Here is a 20418-nt window from a genome sequence, read left to right as displayed (position 1 = left end):
TTTATTTCAGCCTCACCAGACCAAATCTGTTACTTTTCTTTTGAAAGCTACTATACTGAATCTAACTGGAAGACAATGTGTTTAAAATACTTAACAATACAAAAAAAGAAAGAAAAGAAAAGAGTAAAGCAATTCTTGCTTTATAATTGCTTCAGATCCAGATACTTACTCAGGGCTTTCCATGTGTAGCGCACAGTGTTGGTAATCTGATACATGTGCATAAGGTGTGGTGATTAACAGGGTAACCTCTGTGCCCATCACAAACAGTCATCGTTTCCATGTAGGGAACATAAAGACTTTTTTCTTCTTTTTTTTATTTTTTTTTGGTTTTTCGAGACAGGGTTTCTCTGTGTAGCCTTGGCTGTCCTGGACTCACTTTGTAGACCAGGCTGGCCTCGAACTCACAGCAATCCACCTGCCTCTGCCTCCCGAGTGCTGGGATTAAAGGCGTGCGCCACCACGCCCTGCTCTTTTCTATTTTTTAAAGATTCATTTATTTTATGTATATGAGTGCTCTGTCTCTGGATGCCAGAAAAGGGCACCAGATCTCATTATAGATGGTAGTGATCTACCATGTGGTTGCTGGGGATTGAACTCAGGACCTCTGGAAGAGCATCTAGTGCTCTTAACCAGTGAACCAGCCTGGCGGTAGTGGCGCACACCTTTAATCCCAGCACTCGGGAGGCAGAGGCAGGTGGATTGCTGTGAGTTCGAGGCCAGCCTGGTCTACAAAGCAAGTCCAGGACAGCCAAGACTACACAGAGAAACCCTGTCTTCAAAACAAAAACAAAACAAAAAGGCCCCAAAATAACCATTGAGCTATCTCCAGCCCCACATGAAGACTCTTGTAGTTTCTCTGAGATACTCATTGCTGTTGGCTATCGTTGCCCTACTGTCTACTTTGAACTTTTCAAGTCACATGCTTTGAGGGGAGGAAATGTTAACTCTTTGTAACTCACTGTGAAGATCAGGCTGGCCTCTTAACTCATAGAGATACCCCTGTCTCTGCTTCATAAGTATGGGGCTTAAAGCTGGGTGCTGCTATGCCCTGCTCTTTTTTCCCTCACTGTTAGAATTTTAATTGAGTTTCTGTTATAAAATAATGTAGAAAATTTTGACAGGTTTTTACTATAATTCTAATATTTTAGTACTGTGTAAACATCCTGTCTCAGGAGTCCTTGAGTCCTGGTTAGAATTTCAGAGTATAGCAGGTATGCTTCCAGCCTTCTGTTCTCAGTTGTGCGTAATGTAAGCGAAATTAAGCGTCAGGTTTTCTCCGCGTTACTCTAGGTGTGTGTATGTATACACCTGCTTCTCTGTGTCCCCACATTCACGCCGGTGCTCAGGGAGGCCAGGAGAGGGCGCCAGGTCCCCTGCACCCCAAGTCTCTGCACCCGTGAGCTACCTACTGTGGGTGCTGGGAACTGAACCTGGGTCTTCTGCAAAAGCATCAAGTGTCTTTAGCCAATGAACTATCTTTCCAACCTGGAGAAATAAATGTTACAGTAACATATTAGTTAAATGCTTATCCTGTATCTTATACTTAACGTTCAAATTTTTTTTGGTGGGGGTGTTTAGTTCCAGATAGGGTTTCTCTGTGTCACAGCCATGGCTGTCCTGAAAATCTCTTTGTAGACCAGGCTGGCGAAGATCTCTTTCCTAGAGAGTTCTAGGGATATTTTTGTCACATAACAAGAAATGATATTTTTGTGAAACTTTAGAAAGGTAAGCTCTACTTGTTCTTCATCCAGCAGGCCTTGCCAGTCGATCTGAGCAGCAGTGCTCTCAGGACTCATGGAAATGGGGGTTTCCATAGTGCATCTGCCTTTGACCCCTGCTGCCCTGTCTCTTCTTCCCGGGCTGCAGTCTTCGGCCATCAGGCTGCTGCTGCCCCGACTCAGCCATTGCCAATAGATGGCTATGGCTCAAGCATGGTTGCCCAGCCCCAGCCGCCTCCACAGCCTTCTCTTCCGTCATGTCGGCATTACATGCCGCCTCCTTGTAAGTATGAGTTTAGTGGGCAGAGAGCTAGACTGTGTGAATGGAGCTTCGTAATCCCCCAGAGAGTTGCAATAATCTGAGTTTATAAGTTTTATTCTGCTTAAGAACGGGACTTATTTTTCTGTACAACTATCTGTGAATTCTTAAGTGGCACCTGTTATTTTGTTGTTGTTGTTGTTGTTTTTAAAGTTTTACTTATTTTATGTAGATGAGTGCTCTATCTGCATGTACACCTACATGTCAGAAGAGGGCATCAGATCCTAGTACAACATCATGTGAGCCACCCTGTGGTTGCTGGGAATTGAACTCAGGACTTCTGGAAAAGCAGACAGCATTCTTAACCGCCGAGCCATCTCTCCAGCCCGCATCTTGTATTCTTAACCAAGGACGTTTTAAGGACTTAGGCTTTAGTTTTTAGGAGTAACTGAAGAAATGTGAAATTTTCATGGTATTTCTAGGCTTTGAAATTTTGTTCAAAAATTCTCAACTTTTATTGAAAGACACCTGAGTGAACTGAACCATCAGAGAGAAAGGGCTGTAATGGTGACTTGGCATTCGGGGAAAAGGGTGTGCGGTCACTTGGTATCAGCAGCTGCAGCAGAACCCAACATGGCAGCTATAAAAACATTGGGATCCGTTAGATCGCTTTAACATTAAATGGCCTTGGGCTGTTTAACATGGTGCTTGTTTGAATCTTGGCTAGTTATGAAATGGAAACACAACAACTTACGGTGGTAACTGAGCTGGAGTAGACTGGCTGAGTTCGTAAGGACGCTGCTTTTCTTTGGTTGTGTGTTCAGTTACTTGTCTTCTTGAGTCCCTTTCACTTCTCTAGTAAAGTTTTACTTCTGGAGACAAACCTGGAATCAGGCCAAACTTTGAATAATGAAAATAATGACAAATTATTTAGAGTCTCAGTATTACAACGTAAAATGCAAACTTTGAATTGGACAATGCTTAGAAAAAAATTTGTTTTGCAAAGATTGACCAGTTAGTGTGAGCGCTGGTGTCATGGTGAGTGGTCATGTCATGCTTGGTGGTAGCGCGCAGTCTGCCCCTTCCAGTCAGACCTTAGTGTATGCAGCTTCCTCTCCCTCCCTTTCATATGTGAGGCAAGTCATGCAACTTAAATGTCCAATTAAGATAGATGTTTTAGACTTTTAAAAGTAGTTTTATCTTTATCATAAAAATGTGTCATATGCATTCTACAATGCTTTTTGTTTATTTTTTGGGGGTGTTTTTGTTGTAGGATTTATTTACTTGTTATGTATACAGAGTTCTGCCTGCACATATGACTGCATGCCAGAAGCGGGCACCAGATCTCATTATAGATGGTTGTGAGCCATCATGTGGTTGCTGGGAATTAAACTCAGAACCTCTGGAAGAGCAGCCAGTGCACTTAATCACTGAGCCATTTCCCCCGCCTGGAAATAAAATCTTTTATTAAACATTTGGTTGGCTGTGTGAAGGTAATAATGTATACCTGAGCCAGGCGCGGTGGCGCACGCCTTTAATCCCAGCACTCGGGAGGCAGAGGCAGGAGGATCTCTGAGTTCAAGGCCAGCCTGGTCTACAAAGTGAGTCCAGAACAGCCAAGGCTACACAGAGAAACCCTATCTCGGGGCGAAAAAGTATACCTGTGTCTTGTATATGAATATATTAATTATTACAACCTTTAGGAAGCATGTTTTGTCAGCAGCTATATGTATTTATTTAAGATATTTCTGACATACCTTCTTATACAAATTTTAATGTAGAAATGGTCAGTGTGTGTAAGAGTGAGAAGGGAACAGCACACAGGGATGTTACCTCTTTACCAGTTTTTATCAGGGACTTCTCCAGAAATTTTGGCCCAACCTCATAGTACATGCTGTGAATGAAGTGAAGCCGTTGTGTATTGACCGGAAACACTTTTCTTGCAGATGCTTCCTTGACAAGACCACTGCACCATCAAGCCTCAGCTTGCCCGCATGCTCATGGAAACGCCCCTGCTCAGCCTCAGCCGCCCCCTCACGTGGATTATGTCATTCCGCACCCTGTGCACGCTTTCCATCCTCAGATGTCTTCTCATGCAGCACCTCACCCTGCGGCTGCCCCACCCCCCACCGCTGCACCCGTCCCTCAGCACCTTCCTGCTGCTCACCAGCCAATTGCTCACCATATCCCAGCCCCGAGGCCGCACCCTCATGAAGTCATGCAGAGGATGGAAGTTCAGAGGAGGAGGATGATGCAGCACCCAACGTAGGTCTCAGGGTTTTAAGGAAGTTGTGCTCACTTTTCTTCATGTTCCATTGGTCTTTCAAGTATGCAGTGTTATGTTTTGAAACTATGTTTTGCTGTATAGACCAGACTGGCCTTAGCCACAAGTGCTCAGGTGACAGATATATACCACCACACCGCAATGCGGAGACAACATAGAACAGACAGTAAAAGCGGTGTGACTGGTACATCTTCTGCTCACTAGGAAACTTAAAAAAATTTTTTCTTGCCATGCTGAGCGTTGCATCCGTGACCTTGTACCTAATAGACAAGGCTCTACCGCTGGCTGGTCTGTATACCAGCCATAAAATAACCTTACTGTGTCCTTCTAAGGGGAGTGTTTTCAAGCAAAGAAAGGTGTCAACCTTCATTCTGAAGAATAAGATTGAAAGATGTGTCAGAAACGATTTGATTGATCATGTTACTCACCCGGGGAAAGAATAGTAATATAAGTTTCAGAAGCTGGCACAGGGTTGAGGTGCAGCTCAGGTGGTAGGTTGCTTGCCTAGCATTTATGAAGCCCTGGATTTAGTGCCTATAAGACTAAGTCAACTGTTGTTGTTCTTGTTCGACAATTCAGGGTTTGATACAATGATCTGACATATGAATTATCAGGACAGTGGGTGTTGGTCCAGCTCACTGTCCATTCCTGTAAGTAAAGGCGTATTAGGAAATAGCAGAGAAGGGCAACAGGAGGGGTCACACCCACAGGGCTGATATCTGACCGAAGTTACGGAGTAAAAGAGTTAGCAAGGCTAGGCGTGGTGGCGCACGCCTTTAATCCCAGCACTCGGGAGGCAGAAGCAGGTAGATCTCTGTGAGTTCAAGGCCAGCCTGCTCTACAAAGCAAATCTGGGACAGCCAAGGCTACACAGAGAAACCCTGTCTCAAAAAGACCAAAAAAAAGAGATTTTTTTTTTTATACCCCACATATTGTCTGACCTTTTTGGTGCAATAAAGACTTAGCTGGTTATTATTTTCAGGGTTCATGTGACTAGAGATTTGAGATGTTTAACTGGTTAGCCTTCATGTAAAATATCTGTGGAGCCAGCAAAATGGCTTAGTGGGTGAAGGTGCTCACTGCCTGCCAGGCTGGCGGCCTGAGTGTGATCCCCAGGGACCCCTGATGAACTGAGAAGCCTGGTCCTATAAGCTGTCTCCTGACCTGTCTTAAAACAAAAAAACACCCTGATATTCTTATCCATTAACGTGACTGAATTTATAGCCCAGTGTGGTGGCACACATGTTTAATCCCAGGCAGAGGCAGGTGGATCTCTGACTTCAGGGCCAGCCTGGTCTACCCAGTGAGTTCTAGAAAGACCGGCACTACACAGACAAACCCTGCCTCCAAAAACCAAAAAGTTTTGTTTTGTTTTTTTTTTAAGATTTTATTGATGTATTGTATATGAGTGCTTTACTTGCATGCATACCTGCATGCCAGAAGAGGGAATTGGATCACAATACTGATGGTTGTGAGCCACCATATGGCAGCTGGGAATTGAACTCAGGCCCTCTGGAAGAACAGCCAGTGCCCTTAACCACTGAGCCATCTCTCCAGCCCTAAGGTTGAAGTTTTTAATGACTGTAGCAAAATAAGAATTTCTATTGTGCTGTTTTATCTGTTTATGTGAAGTGTCTAAAGGCTTTGTACACACAACATTTTATTTAGTTACTACATTTTGTTTAGTTGTTGAACTTTTTTAAAAGGTTTTATTTCCATTCTACTGTTCTCCTAATTAAAATACATACTGGAAAAGCTTTTAAGAGAATGCCAAAATCACCTTTCTTGTGGAATGATTTTTGTTGTTGTTGTGTTTGATTTCGAGGCAGGGCTGGTCTCATGATGTAGACCAGGCTACCCCTGACCTTACAGAGACCCAGCTGCTTCCGCTTCTGGTTCCCAAGTGCTGGGATTAAAGGTTTGCAACATTCTGCCCAGTGTCTGGGTTGACATTTAAATTGGAAATGCAGAGAATATCATGGTCTTTTTAAAAAAAAAAATTTTTTTATAATAGACGTTTCTATCGTAAATTTCATTTAATGATTTTCATATTTTATCAGTATTTTTTCTACATTAAGAAATAACCAATTATTCAATTATTTCCAGTGGTCTTTTTGTGTTCTGTGTTTCCAGGCGGGCACATGAACGCCCCCCTCCCCATCCACATAGGATGCATCCAAACTATGGCCATGGGCATCATATTCATGTGCCTCAAACCATGTCCTCACATCCTCGACAGGCTCCGGAGAGAACTGCCTGGTCAGTACCTTATTTACTTCAAACTGCGCTTAGCAGCTTCTGGTAAAGCTGGGGAGAGATCTCTTGCAGTGGACTGCATGCCAGGCGACGGCTGTGTAGAAGGACTGCTCTGTCAGGAAGAGCTGCTCTGGCCTCTGAGACCTGGAAATCAGCAGCAGAATCTGGTGTCATGGAGCAGCAGCTGCCTGCGGCAGTGAAGAGCTGTGTTCTGTTTGCTTTGTGTCAGAGTAATTGTGTAGACTGGGGACTTTGTAGAATGGTTGACTCGGGTAAATTAGCGTCACAGAACAGAGTGGCAACAGTGAAAGTGTGTACCTCTGTATTGGTCATTTCTCTATGATGCTATTTAAACCCCTGTTTAAGCAGTTTTGAGTGTGTATCTGTTGCTGCCAACTCAGCCACCAGGAGACACTGTGGAGCCCCGGGACTCAGGCCTGCTGGACTGCATGTTCATCTGTTGACCACAGTGCCATGGTCCTTTGTGCTTCTCCTTCCCACACACACTTTACAGCTCTCTGCAAGTCAGTTTCACTTTCACAAATGCATACATAGATCAGAGGACAGGAGCTTTTTTCTGTTTTCGTGAGTGTGCACTGAGGTCACACTCGTGTGATGTGACCCTGTTTGCCTGGCTCCTTTAGCCAACGCCCTGGTCTTGCTTATGTTCGCGACACCTGCCGTGTCCACTAGTGAAAAAAGACATGGAGTTTGTACTCTGAAGACGTGAGAGGCCTGCAGTGTGTTCCTTTTAATCTGCTGGCTGCACTCACTGCAGCAGAGTGCAAATTGTGAGGCAGGAAGTGGGGCTTCAGGAGGAGCCACCTCTGCCCCTTTCTGCTCTGCTTTTTAGGCGTTGCAGAGTTTTTAGTTATAGAAGCTCTTCTATTTGTCATTGACACCAAAACCCAGCAAACATAGGCCTGGGGTTAGCATGTTGTCACATTCAGGTGAACCAACAAATTCAGCACTATCTGGTGTGGTCTTTGAGGAGAGCCGGGTCCTTTGTCAAAAGATGCCTTAGGAACTACCATGATCAGTCTTCTGTGAGGAGTCAACCTAAGTTGAAATGCTTAGCTGCTTACGTTCACAAAATGAAACTTTTTGAACATTTGTTTCTGAAATGTGCTTACAATTATTGGTAAAATTTGGGAAGCTAATTTGCCTTAGCTTTATAAGTTTAGGAAACTTCAGAGGATTTTTGAAATACGAGCCTATGCTTCCATTTGGAAAGACACACAGCTAAGCTGTTCTCACTCCTTTTCCAGGGAGCTGGGGATTGAAGCCGGGGTGACTGCAGCTACCTACACGCCTGGAGCACTGCACCCTCACTTGGCTCATTATCACGCCCCGCCTCGACTCCATCACCTACAGTTAGGAGCACTTCCTTTAATGGTAAAGTGGGAGTTGTTAATATCCTAACATGTTTGCCTTGAAAGTAACATTCCTATTCTTCCTTGCTGGCTCCCCCCGCCCCCACCCCCCACCCCTCTTCCCCAAAGACAGGATTTCTCTGTGTATCCTTAGCTGTCCTGGACTCTGCGTAGACCAGGCTGGCCTCGAACTCAGAGAGATTCAGCTGCCTGCGCCTCCCCGAGTGCTGGGATTACAGGCGTGCACCACTGCATCTGGCAACATTCCTTTTGTAAATTAAATATTATATTAAACTCTTTGGTACAATAGATGTTTTGCTATTTAAGAATAATTCCTCTAATTAGCTAGATGCTATTATATAAAAAGATATTATATGTATTGAAATCTAGGTTTGTAACTTGAATTATAAAATATGCTCATGGGGTTCATAATGTGGAGAAGTAGACTTTTCTGCATTGATCTGCTGTCACTGAGATGAGTACATTGGTAAATTTGCCATCATCGATTGGATCTGCTTCGACGCCATCATACTTCTGATAGACAGGTGCAGATTTTCTTGTTACAACACTTCTTAAAAATCTAAGCAGCTTACAGAGGCTGAGGCTGGTCAGGAGCTGTCAAACAGCCACAGGCTTGGGAGCCCAGTGTCTCCAGATGCACAGGCTGGGCCAGGCTGGGCCAGGCTGGGCAGAGCATTGGCAACACTAGTGCTCAGTACCACGTGGAAGTGGGGAGAGGGAGAAAGAAATAAACTGGGACTCAGAGGCCACAGACCGGTATTTTGTTGCTGCTGCTGTTTTGTTTGAAGACGGTCTCTCTTTGTAGCCATGGCTGTCTTTGAAGTCAGTATATAGACCAGGCTGACCGCTGCCTCCCAGCTGAGATTTTCTGATTGTATTTGTTTTTGGAGTGATTTAATCTGATTGCCCTGAAAAAGGATACACCTCCTCAGTGATGGGGAAAGTGGGGTTAGAGGTGGAAGAAGGCAGCTCCTTGACATGCTGCGGTGATCAGTACCTGAGGTGGAAGTGTTGGCTGATGGCAGGAAAAGCCCAGGGCAGTGAGTAATGCTTAGGCTGACTCCACGCTTCTAGTCCACGCTTGGATTAAAAGCTGTACTGGCTTTCATGGTCTCAGAGAATATTAGATAGCGTGAGAAGAGGTTGGGCAGAAGATTCTGGATCCTGGATCTGAAATAATTGTGTACAGTAAGAAGTTATATTTTTTGCTCTCGGCTTCTGAAGATTCTGAGCTAAAGATAAGTTTTTTGACTTGACAAGATACTATGCATTGCAAGCAATCTAAGGAAGAGGAGCAGATTTCAGAGAGAAAGTGTAACCGTTAAGAGGGTGAGCGGAGAGTGAAAACAGAGCATTCAAATGCCAGTGAGCCTCAGATGACAAGGACTGGCTCGAGCTGAAAAACAAAGCTAGAGTAGTTTCCTAAACTCATGGTCAGTAGTGTCTCATCCTGCAAAACGTAAAGGCAGGAAAGTGTTGGCATTGGAATGGGTTTTGTCAGTGGTAAGCAGTGGTGTGAGAGAGAGGTGGTTACGTTTTCTTTCCTTCCCTCTGTTTTCCCAATCCCCTTCCTTTTTTGAGGCATAGAATTGAACTCAGTGTCCTGTGCTTTCTCTAGGTAATCACTCTACCACCGAGACACACTGCTGGTTCTTGCTACTTTTTAAGAAAGATGAGAACTTGCAGAAAGTGAATATACAGTACTTTTTAAAAAAATACTTATTTATTGTATATGAGCACTTTATCTGAGAAGAGGGCAGCAGATCACATTACAGACGGTTGTGAGCCACCGTCTCGTTGCCTGGAATTGAATTCAGGACCTTCGGAAGAGCAGGCAGCGCTCTTAACCACTGAGCCACCTCTCGAGCCCCACAGCACTTGTAGCTTGCCTATGAAGGGCAGAATTGGTAGAAATTTCAAGATTAAGGAGCATTGAGGTTTGGAGGGGAAAATGTTTTGAGTTGGGTGTGGTGGCGCACGCCTTTAATCCTAGCACTGGGGAGGTCAGGCAGACAGATCTCTGTGAGTTTGGGGCCAGCCTGGTCTACAAAGTGAGTCCAAGACAGCCAGGGCTGTTACACAGAGAAACCCTGTCTTGAAAAACCAAACCCACCCACCCACCCCCCAGAGAGAGGGGGGGCGGAGAGAAATGTTTTGACTTGACAGAAAGCCAGTAGCAAGATGACTTGTTCAGAGAAAAAAGTAAGGAGCAGCCATTTACGTATGGACCAGTGTAGGGAAAACAGAAGAGTAAAGAGAAAATCTGAATAGACAAAGGAGAAGTAGCCACAGAAAGTAGGGAAAGAGATAGGGAGAGGATTCCAAGGAAAGATTCAGAGTATGTGGAGGAAGTTGTCACTGGCCTAGTGTGAACTTGGTTATAAGTAAAGCTGCGTATAATGTAAGAATGTGGCGTTGAAGGTGCAGAGCTGCTGCTTCATATAGTTTGATTATAGTTTGTTTGTTTGTTTGTTTTTGGTTTTTCGAGACAGGGTTTCTCTGTGTGTATCCCTGGCTGTCCTGGACTCGCTTTGTAGACCAGGCTGGCCTCAAACTCACAGGGATCCACCTGCCTCTGCCTCCTGAGTGCTGGGATTAAAGGCGTGCGCCACCACGCTCTGCTATAGTTCTTTAACTTTGAATTATTTTTCATACATGAGTTGTCAGCTGCTAGAAGTATGTTTTGATTCAGCAGAAGCTGATTAAAAATAATGCTGGAGAGGGTTGGAGAGATGGCTTAGCGCTTAAAAGCACTGGCTGCTCTTCCAGAGGTCCCAGGTTCAATTCCCAGCACACCCACATGGCAGCTCACAGCTGTCAGGGGATCCAACTCCCTCACACACGCAGGTAGAGCACTAAAGTACATAAAACAAGATAAACAATCAATTAAAAAATAATGCTGGAGAAAGATAAGAAAAACAATTAAAATCATGTTGAAGATTTATTTATAAATTGAAAATTATTTATAAAGATAGGGTGGTGTTCTGTTTCCTTCATACATGCAGTTGAGTTTTGATGTCTGCTGTGGTAATGGTGCTGCACAGTAGCTGGAAACACAGCCATTATAGAGGAAGTGAGTGCTATAAGGTGGTCTTGAACCTTGGTTTGTCTGTGTTTCTGTTTAATCACTGATCTGATGCAGGTTGATGATTGGTTCACAGTAAGCATGCACTGGCATCCAGAGCCAAGCATACCTGACATAATGTTTGCTCCCCCCGCAAAACACAGTCTCCATTGAGTATGATCCCTAGATGGTGCTTGAGAACTGTATTTTGAGGCACATTAAACATGAAAGAAAGCAAGCCCATGGTGAAAGTGTCACGGGAGAGGCGTGCTGCTGAAAAGATGTAGGAAAGCTGAGACAAAAGGTGGAGCCTGCTCAGCATCAGGAGGAGCACCAAGTCAGTTACACACTGTGTGGCTGTAAATGGCCACAAAGAACAAGTGTCCCCAGGGTAGTAAATAAATTTAACCTTGGCCAGCTCAGAGAAAATGGAATCTAGAATATTCAGGTTTCACTGTACTGAATTTAAAAAAAAATTTTTTTTAGCCTGTTAAAATTAGATTCACTGACAGAATAAAAAGTCTTTCTTTTTTTTTGGTTTTTCGAGACAGGGTTTCTCTCTGTAGCCTTGGCCGTCCTGGACTCACTTTGTAGACCAGGCTGGCCTCGAACTCACAGCGGTCCGCCTGCCTCTGCCTCCCGAGTGCTGGGATTAAAGGCGTGCGCCACCACGTCCGCCTCATAAAAAGTCTTTCTTTCTTTCTTTTTTCTTTTGGTTTTTTGACATAGGGTTTCTCTTTGTAGCCTTGGCTGTCCTGGACTCGCTTTGTAGACCAGGCTGGCCTTGTCTGCCTCTGCTTTCTGAGTGCTGGGATTAAAGGCTTGTGCCACCACATTCCATTTGGCTTTTTTTTTTTTTTAAAAACGACAAGATCTTGCTCTATAACCCTGGCTGGTTCTGGAACTCACTATATAGACCAAATTGGCCTCAAACTCACAGAGTTCTACCTGACTGCTTCTTGAGTGCTGGGAATCAAAAACAGGAGCTACCATATTTGGTTCTTAATATTTTTTTAGGTTGACTATATTTTGCTTTGTTGCCTAGGCTGACCTTGAAATTAGAGCTAGCCTCAAACCACCTCAGTCTGCCTCAGTCTTCTGAGTAACCAGGGATGAGTATGCCATATAGCGTCCAGCTATATGCAAAGTTCTTTGTGTAAGAAATTTGTTATCTCATGAAACAGCTGTTTCCTTCTGACCTCGTTTTTCAGAGGTGAGAGGTTGTACTAGCCCTGACCCTGTCCCTCTCAGTGGAGTGGGACGTTGGAGTTGTGCTTCTCTGTGAGCTGAGTTTATGGAGTGAGTGGAGACTGAGCATCTTCCTCAGTCTTAATTGACTTCAGCCATCTCTTGTATCACAATAGGTCCCTGACATGGCAGGCTATCCTCACATCCGCTACATTTCTTCAGGACTGGATGGAACATCATTCAGAGGTCCTTTCAGGGGCAATTTTGAGGTATGAAATAAAATAAACGAAGCTATTTGCCGTGGTGATTTTAGTGCAGAGTGAATTGTTGTGTCTTTATGGTTAAGTAGGATGGCTACTGTGGCTGGGAATCAGAAAGCAGTAAAATGTTTTTTTCCTGTTGCTCTGGAACCTTTACAAAGATTGATGAACAATATCTTAAGGTCAAAATTAACTATTTTGAGGAGAGTAAATGCAGCCCAACACCTGAGAGGCAAAGGCAGGCTGGTATGCCTAATGAGTTCCAGGATAGGTAGCAGGTAGTAAGACTGTGTCTTAAAGAACACAAAAAGGGGGGTGGATAGGTGGCTCAGTGGTTATGATCGCTGGTTGCTCTTCTAGAGGTCAGTTCTCAGTAATCACATGGTGGCTCAAACTGTCTGTATCTCCCATTCCAAGGGATTCAGTGCCCTCTTCTGATCTCCTCAGACACCAGGTGTGCACATAGTATACAAATACATTAAGGCAAGGCACCATCCACAGAAAATTTAAAAATGTAAAACCTACTAAGTCACCAGGTATGGTAGCACACACCTTTAATCCCAGCACTCTGGGAGGCAGAGGCAGGCAGATCACTGTGAGCTTGAGGCCAGCCTGGTCTACAAAGCAAGTCCAGGACAGCCAAGGGTACACAGAGAGACCCTGTCTTGAAAGAAATTTAACCACAGCAAAACAAAAAACAACCTGCTAGTCCTCAGTATAAACATCCAATAAAGAGCCATTGAGTGTAGGAGGAAAATCACAGCTGTTTTCACTGAGCTTTACTGGTAGAGAAACAGTCTGAAGGAAGGAAAGCCAAGTGGTTTGTGTACAGCTGAGGGTCTTCTCATCTGTGACGGGTGTGATGGAGAGCAACTACTCTTCTCCTTGATGTGGCAGATGGGTTCCAGCTTCTGCACCGTGTGCACGTCCTGACTTCCCTGTGCCACGTGGTCATGTCCCGGTTCCCAAGGACAGTGCCACAATGCCAGCATTTATAGTGTTCATGCTGCAGGGTTATGAACACTTGAATTTGTTGCATTTGTAAATATTGACACTGCTCTTAAAGGCGTAGTCATTGTGGTTTTAATACTAGTTAACTTTTATTTCAGGAATTGATCCATCTGGAAGAAAGACTAGGAAACGTCAATCGTGGCGCATCCCAGGGAACAATTGAAAGGTGCACATATCCACACAAGTACAAGAAGGTGAGGGTCCAGTCTGCAGAACCAGATCCTTATGGATGGGATGGGATGGGATGTTACCCACCCCTGAGTCTGTGAGTGGCTCCCAGAGCGGAAAACTATCTGAAATACATACTCTGAATCTTTGGTCTTCCTTGGTCTTCCCTTTTGCATAGGAAGTCACAGGCTTCTTAGGGGTTCAGGGAACTTCCGTTCATTTTATATATTCTTACAGTATTTATATGTATATATTACTTCTTCTAGTTAGAAAGCCTTGTGCGCCACCTCTTTTGTGTAGCCGCTCTCGGCTTTCCTTGGTGCAGGTGACACGGTGCTGCCGTGTAGCCCAGGCTAGCCTCACACACAGTTGAGCTTCCTCTGCCTCAGCCTCCAGAGCTGGCACTACAGGTCTGGCTGCCATGCTGAGCTTCCGTCTTCTCTTCAGTAGCTTGTGCAAAATTCCATCATATGTTAATACTACAGTTTTGTAAGCTACTCTGTTAGGCCTAATGTGGTGGCTGCACCTGTAATCCCAGCACTAGAGAGCCTGAGACAAAGCAATTGCCATGAGTTTGAGGCCAGCTTAGGCTTGCAAAGTAAAACAAACAACAACAATAATAAAAACAATGATAGAAAGGGGGAAAACAGCTAAAACAGCCAGTTTTCTTTGTTGGTGTTTATTTCATTCATATTTCTCATAACTTTAGTCTTCAGTCTACGCCTAGCGTTAGTAGGTGGGAATTCCAAACGAGACATGTGAAATAAGCTGTACAAGAACAAAATGGAAGTTACTGTTGGAATTTTTCATGTTTTCTAAGATTGTTGATCAGGCATTACCACTAACTGTGTATCCTGTCTAACCTAAAGGCTGTGATTGGAATTAATTTATAAAGGTGTTCGAAGGCTAACTTACCTGACAGTTGAAATAGTAATTACGCGGACTGTCAGGGTCATGAGTTAGCAGGGCCTGACCTAGAATGTGTATGAATTTGTGGTCTTGTTTTGTTTTTGTTTGTTTTAAATAAACACAGACTTTACTCAGTTGTTCAATAATGTCGTCTCTGCTAATAAGGTAACAACTGATTGGTTCTCACAGAGGAAACTGCACTGCAAACAAGATGGGGAAGAAGGGACTGAGGAAGACACAGAGGAAAAATGTACTATCTGTTTGTCTATTTTAGAGGAAGGTGAAGATGTGAGGTAACTAGATATTTCTTATTGAAAGTACACTTTCTTAAACAGGAAACTCTGGATTATGACCTGGTGGCAAAGTTCTTGTACCACAGATAGGTCAGTGGGTCTTAAAAGGGCATGCATTTAAAAGGAAACTGGAACCCAAAGAAAGACTGCTGCTGATGGGCCCCGTAGCCAGCTCTATAGGCAGAAGAATAAAACCCGAGTCTCCATGTAGCCAAAGAAGCATGGAGGGAGCGCACATCCGCTCTGGCTCCACGGGAGTGAGAACTGTCTTCTGTCAATCTTGCAGGACTGAGAATTACAAACAGTCAAGATCATCTCTATGCACTTTATTGACAGCACTTTTTTCCCCCCTTTTAGTTTTCTGAGGCAGGATCTCACTTTATAGCCCTGGCTAGCCTCAGAGTCACAGAGAGCCATTTGCCTCTGACTGCCTAAGCGCTGGGATTACAGGACTGTGATTCGGTGCCCAGTGTAACCATGCTTTCTTATGCGATTTTTTTTTTTTTTTAAAGCACATGTTCTCATCCTGCTCTAGTATTTATTTGAAGGTATTTTCTTCACATAGTTGCTAAGATAATTATGTCGTTAACCATCTTGGCTTTTAAAATAATAATATAATATATCAAGCATAGCAGAACTATGGGTAGTGATTTTGTCTCTGTAAGCACACTGATTCCAGTGAAGGCAGCAGGGGGTTTTTGTTGTTTCTTTTGTTTTTTTTCTGAGACAGAGTTTCTTTGTGTAGCCCTGGCTGTCTGGGACTTACTTTATAGACCAGGCTGGCCTTGAACTCACAGAGATCCACCTGCTTCTGCCTCCCGAGTGCTGGGATTACAGGCGTGCGCCACCACGCCCGGCTGTCATGTAGCTATTAAATCAGTCTCTTTACAGTGTTACTGAGAGTGTCCAAGAAGGAAGTGAACACGCTGGGCATTACTGACGGGAAGTGGTAGGCTATTGGGATGTGAATAGCAGCTCCTGATAGGAAGCAGGGGTGGAAAGCTGCTGAAGCAGCAACTTCGATCCTACTTGTAAGTGTAGGTTTAGCCTGGAGGCTTTAGTTTTCAGTTCCTAACTGGCAATTTGGTGTGATGTTATGAAGTGAACATTTCTCTCTACCCACCTACAAAGCAGTACCATTTAGCTAAGTGGGTGTGCCGATTGTCCTGTGAAAGCAGCATTCCTTACCTCAAGTGTGCGATTCAGCCTGAGTGTACAAAGAGCCTCAGGGTTGAAGTAGCGTTACATGCTACAGCGTTCTTTAATCCACACGGCACAGCTACTGCTGTAGCAGTCTCTAAAGCCTTTGGAAGGCAAGGCAATGAATATGTATACTTAAAAGTGTTTGCAGCAAGGCTGGGTGTGGTGGTGCACACCGTTAATCCCAGCACTTGGGAGGCAAAGGCTGGTGGATCGATGTGAGTTCGAGGCCAGCCTGGTCTACAAAGTGAGTCCAGGACAGTCAAGGCTACACAGAGGGGCCCTGTCTCGGAAAAAAACAAAAACAAAAAAGCAACAACAAGGTATTTTTGTCTCCAACACATTAGCCGCTCATGTACAAGAGGAAACTAGAATAGTTGCCCGTGTGATTCTTGGTTTGTCAGTTCTCAGAGTTTTGTATAGTTGCTTCCATAGACATGTCAGTTATCATCCTGGTAACTCATGCATTACAGTGTCCGAATGCCAGTTTTATAACGAGCAGTTCTACTTAGAGAAGGTGTGTACACTTGCATGCATGTGAGGACCACAGTACATGTTTGTAGGTCAGAGTACAGCCATAAGTATTGGTCTGCACTTTCCGCCCCCACGCAACAAGGTCTTTGTTTTTGTCCACTGTTGTGTGCACGGGCTAGGTGGCTATCCAGCATCTGTGAAGTTACCCACCTGGGCCGTCCTGGACTGCAGGAGCTGTTCACGTGGGCTCTGAGGCTCTCAGTTCAGCTTGTCAGGCTCACACAGCAGTGTTTGCCCAGTGAGCAATCCTGCCAGTCCTAATCTTAGTGCTTTTAACATGCTTGTAACTTCAGACTATTATTATAAATTACTAGGTATAATATATATTTGCAAATTAGTGCCTCATAGAATTGTCATGAAGTTAATTTTTGCTTTTTGTTTTCCTCACCAATGTAAAGACGCCTTCCGTGTATGCACCTTTTCCACCAAGTGTGTGTGGATCAGTGGCTCATCACCAATAAGAAGTGCCCCATATGCAGAGTGGACATCGAGGCCCAGCTGCCCAGTGAGAGTTGACGTTGTGTTTCAGAACTCTTGCCGTCCCTCTCAGTCCCGTCCTTCCTGGTACTGCAGTCAACCAAAGATGGCATGACTTACCTGCGCAGATCTGGAAGCCTTGACCTCGGAGTGCTGACTCTGCTACATGGTACAGCTCCCGCTAGACCTACAACTTATGTACACAGTTGATTTTTGATGTATTTATAAAAAGCTTTTTTTTTTTCTTCTTTTTTTTCTTTTCTTTTTTTTTTTTCCTAGAGTTGACATTTCTTCCTGTATCATTTTACTGTATTTTTGCATGATTCCTTGTATTGCATTTCTTTGCACATATTATGGGCTTGTGACCCTAAACTTGCAGGCAAGATTAGCTGCTTTAGTAAGTAGTATTTTTGTGGTCTTTTTTGTTTTGTTTTTGTGTTTGTTTGTTTGTTTTTTTTTTTTTTTACCTAGTACCTTGAGAATTATGAATTTTTTATCCATTACTAACCTTTAATTTAATCAATCATGTACTTTAGTTTAATGTACAAAGATCGTCTAGAAAATGATAATATTGTGTATTAAGACATTCCTTACTTAAATTAGGACAAAATGGCTGCTGTGTATTTACAATATGGAGTTCTGAGTTCAGTACTGCCCCTAACCCTGGGAACAGAGTGCAGCCCACGTCAGTCAGACGCAGGTGGTACTCACACGACCAGAGTGATCAGTAGGAGTTTTCTTGGTGTCTCCTTTCTTCCAGCACAGTGCAAGATAGAGTTGCTGTGATGCCGTATGTTTAGACTGCTGTTCTGACCCTATTTATCTTTCTCTATGCCATTTGGAACTTTACTCCTTAATCCAATTTTTGCTGCTGTGAAACAGCTTTGATGAACACTAAATATTAATTTGAGTTAGCTGGATTGTATATACTTGCAGATTTAAAAAAAAATAGGGAAATCGAAAAAGACATGTAGAATTTTGTTAGGTCTTCTGCTAAGCACGGATAATTAAGATATCTGCTTATATTAATTTTATAAAGTTATTCAGTCAGGATTTAGGATTCAGTCATTGGCAGGTATCTATGCATTCGTAGAACTTCTAAGGGTCCCAGGATCACTTTTAAGGAATTTTTTTTATAGTTTAAATAAAGTCAGCTGAATCTACATGTCTCTTGTTTTATTTCTCTCTAAACTTGAAAACAATAAATCTGCAGATACTGTGAGGCACAGATGATATTGTCAAGCTACTGTTGCTATGGTTATAGACGCCCACTTCAGACATTACCAAGAGTCGATCACTGACTTAAAAATTCTAATTTCTATAGTTAAAGATTTACAACATAATATAGAGTGAAAGTTAACATACTAACATTTCTCCTTTGGAGGAAGTTTTAATCCACTTCAGGATGCATATTATCAAGATACTTTCATATACAGGATAGCCTAATTTTATTTGTTTAAATATGCTTAATATGCCCAAGATTGCAAATGCATCCAGTCAGTAATACCACTGTCTGTATGTGGAAGACATGTTCCCATGGATCATATGTGAAGATGTCAATAAGCTTGCATTAAGCCACCTGCTTTGTAAGTGGATTGATTAATAAATAACTTATATTTCTATTGTCTTTGTGTTTCATAATTAGTGTTTAAAAATGGTTTACATTGGACATCTTGGATTTGAAGAGATCTCTGCCTACCTGATACTAGCATAATCTGGTGCTTGTATCCGTTCAGTTTTGCCTTTCATAGTAGTAAATTTCAAGATAGAGTAATTTGATTATTATCAACACAAGTCTACAGAGTATGCATGCAGATGGAGGGTGTATGCAGTTAAAAGTACGCTTGTGAACAAGCATGTAGCCTGATGTTAGAACATTGCCAGACTTCAGGAGGCCGGAGTCCCATGCCTGATTGGGCGGAAGTACGTTTGATTACCAGTCTCCATCATAGAAGGTCAGGAAGGAGTGGACCCGCAGTGTCTGCCATCTCACTGGGGAAAGCCAAAAAGTAGACTGTGGTGCATATAAGACTGGCATTAGAGAACCTAAGCCTGACTCGGGCGTGGTGGCGCACACCTTTAATCCCAGTACCCCGGAGGCAGAGGCATGTGGATTGCTGTGAGTTCGAGGCCAGCCTGGTCTACAGAGTGATTCCAGCACAGCCAAGGCTACTCAGAGAAACCCTGTCTTGAGAACTTGAGGGGTGGGGGGAATGCACCTGAGTCTGTGCAAGAGATTGAGATTTTTTTTATTATTTTATTATTTTTAGCACTGTGTATGTGTATCTCTGTGTGTGGTGTAATAGAAAACTCCAGCACTTGAGAGGCAGAGGCAAGTGTATCTCAGCCATTCTAGCCTACATAATGAATTCCAAACCAGGGCTTTACAGAGTAAGTCCTTGTCTCACAAAAATAGTAAAATAAACATAAGTGAAAGAGAAAGATTTTTTATTGTGATCTTTCTGTAGCTGCATTCAGCTTGGGAATGAGTCTAGGACAGCTAAGGCTACACAGAGAAACCCTGTCTCAAAAAAAAAGAAAAGAAAAGAAAAAAGAAAAAAAGAAAAAAAAGAAAAGAAAAGAAAAAAGAAATTCAAAGTCAGGTTGGAGAGATGGCTCAGAGCATTGTCTGCTCTTCCAAAGGCCCTGAGTTCAATTTCCAGCAACCACATGGTGGCTCACAACCATCTAGAATGAGGTCTGGTGCTCTCTTGTGTACTGCAGGCACACATGCAAGCAGAATACTGTGTAAATAATAAATAAAACTTAAAAAATAAGAATAGGGGCTGGAGAGATGGCTCAGTGGTTAAGAGCACTGACTGCTCTTTCAGAGATCATGAGTTCAACTCCCAGCAACCACATGGTGGCTCACAACCATCTATAATGTGATCTGATGCCCTCTTCAGCACTGTATGCATAATAATAAATCTTTTAAAAAAAATAAAATAAAAGTCATGGATGGCTCAGAGGTTAAGAGTACTATCCTTCCAAAGTTCCTGAGTTCAACACCCAGCAACCACAGGGTGGCTCACAATCATCTACAATGAGATCTGGTGCCCTCTTCTGGCCTGCAGGCACACATGTGGGCAGAACTCTGTATAAATAGTATTTTTAAAAGTTCAATGTCATTCTCAACTACACAGTAAATTGTAAACCAGCCTAAGGTACATGTAAAGTTCAACACAGTACCTTCAGCACAGCCCACTGTTTTGTATTTTAGCATTTTAGCCTCATTTCATTTAGACATGAGGTGAGTGTTGCCAAGCTGGTGCTGCAATCATGAGCTTAAGGGATCTTACTGCGTTATCCTTCCAAGTAGCGGGAATTACAGGCATGTGCCATAGCACAGCTGCCCAGCACATTTTCTTCCTCAACCTAAACCAAAGCTTCCCAGGAAGAGAAG

General features: G+C 43.4%; 1 protein-coding gene across 1 annotated transcript in view; it reads left to right on the top strand.

Moving 5' to 3' along the window:
• Window positions 1–17479, top strand: part of Rnf111 (ring finger protein 111) — a 65151-nt gene extending 47672 nt beyond the window's left edge. The window contains exons 7-14 of the mRNA XM_051156750.1: window positions 1752–2001; window positions 3924–4242; window positions 6395–6520; window positions 7786–7912; window positions 12340–12432; window positions 13533–13628; window positions 14701–14804; window positions 16937–17479. Of these exons, the coding sequence (XP_051012707.1) occupies window positions 1752–2001; window positions 3924–4242; window positions 6395–6520; window positions 7786–7912; window positions 12340–12432; window positions 13533–13628; window positions 14701–14804; window positions 16937–17054 (1233 nt within the window). The 3' untranslated portion in view covers window positions 17055–17479. The remainder of the gene's footprint in view (window positions 1–1751; window positions 2002–3923; window positions 4243–6394; window positions 6521–7785; window positions 7913–12339; window positions 12433–13532; window positions 13629–14700; window positions 14805–16936) is intronic.
• Window positions 17480–20418: the final 2939 nt, after the last annotated feature.

Source organism: Acomys russatus, chromosome 14, assembly GCF_903995435.1.
Source record: "Acomys russatus chromosome 14, mAcoRus1.1, whole genome shotgun sequence".
Classification (NCBI taxonomy): domain Eukaryota; kingdom Metazoa; phylum Chordata; class Mammalia; order Rodentia; family Muridae; genus Acomys; species Acomys russatus.
This window is presented reverse-complemented; position numbering and strand designations above follow the sequence as displayed.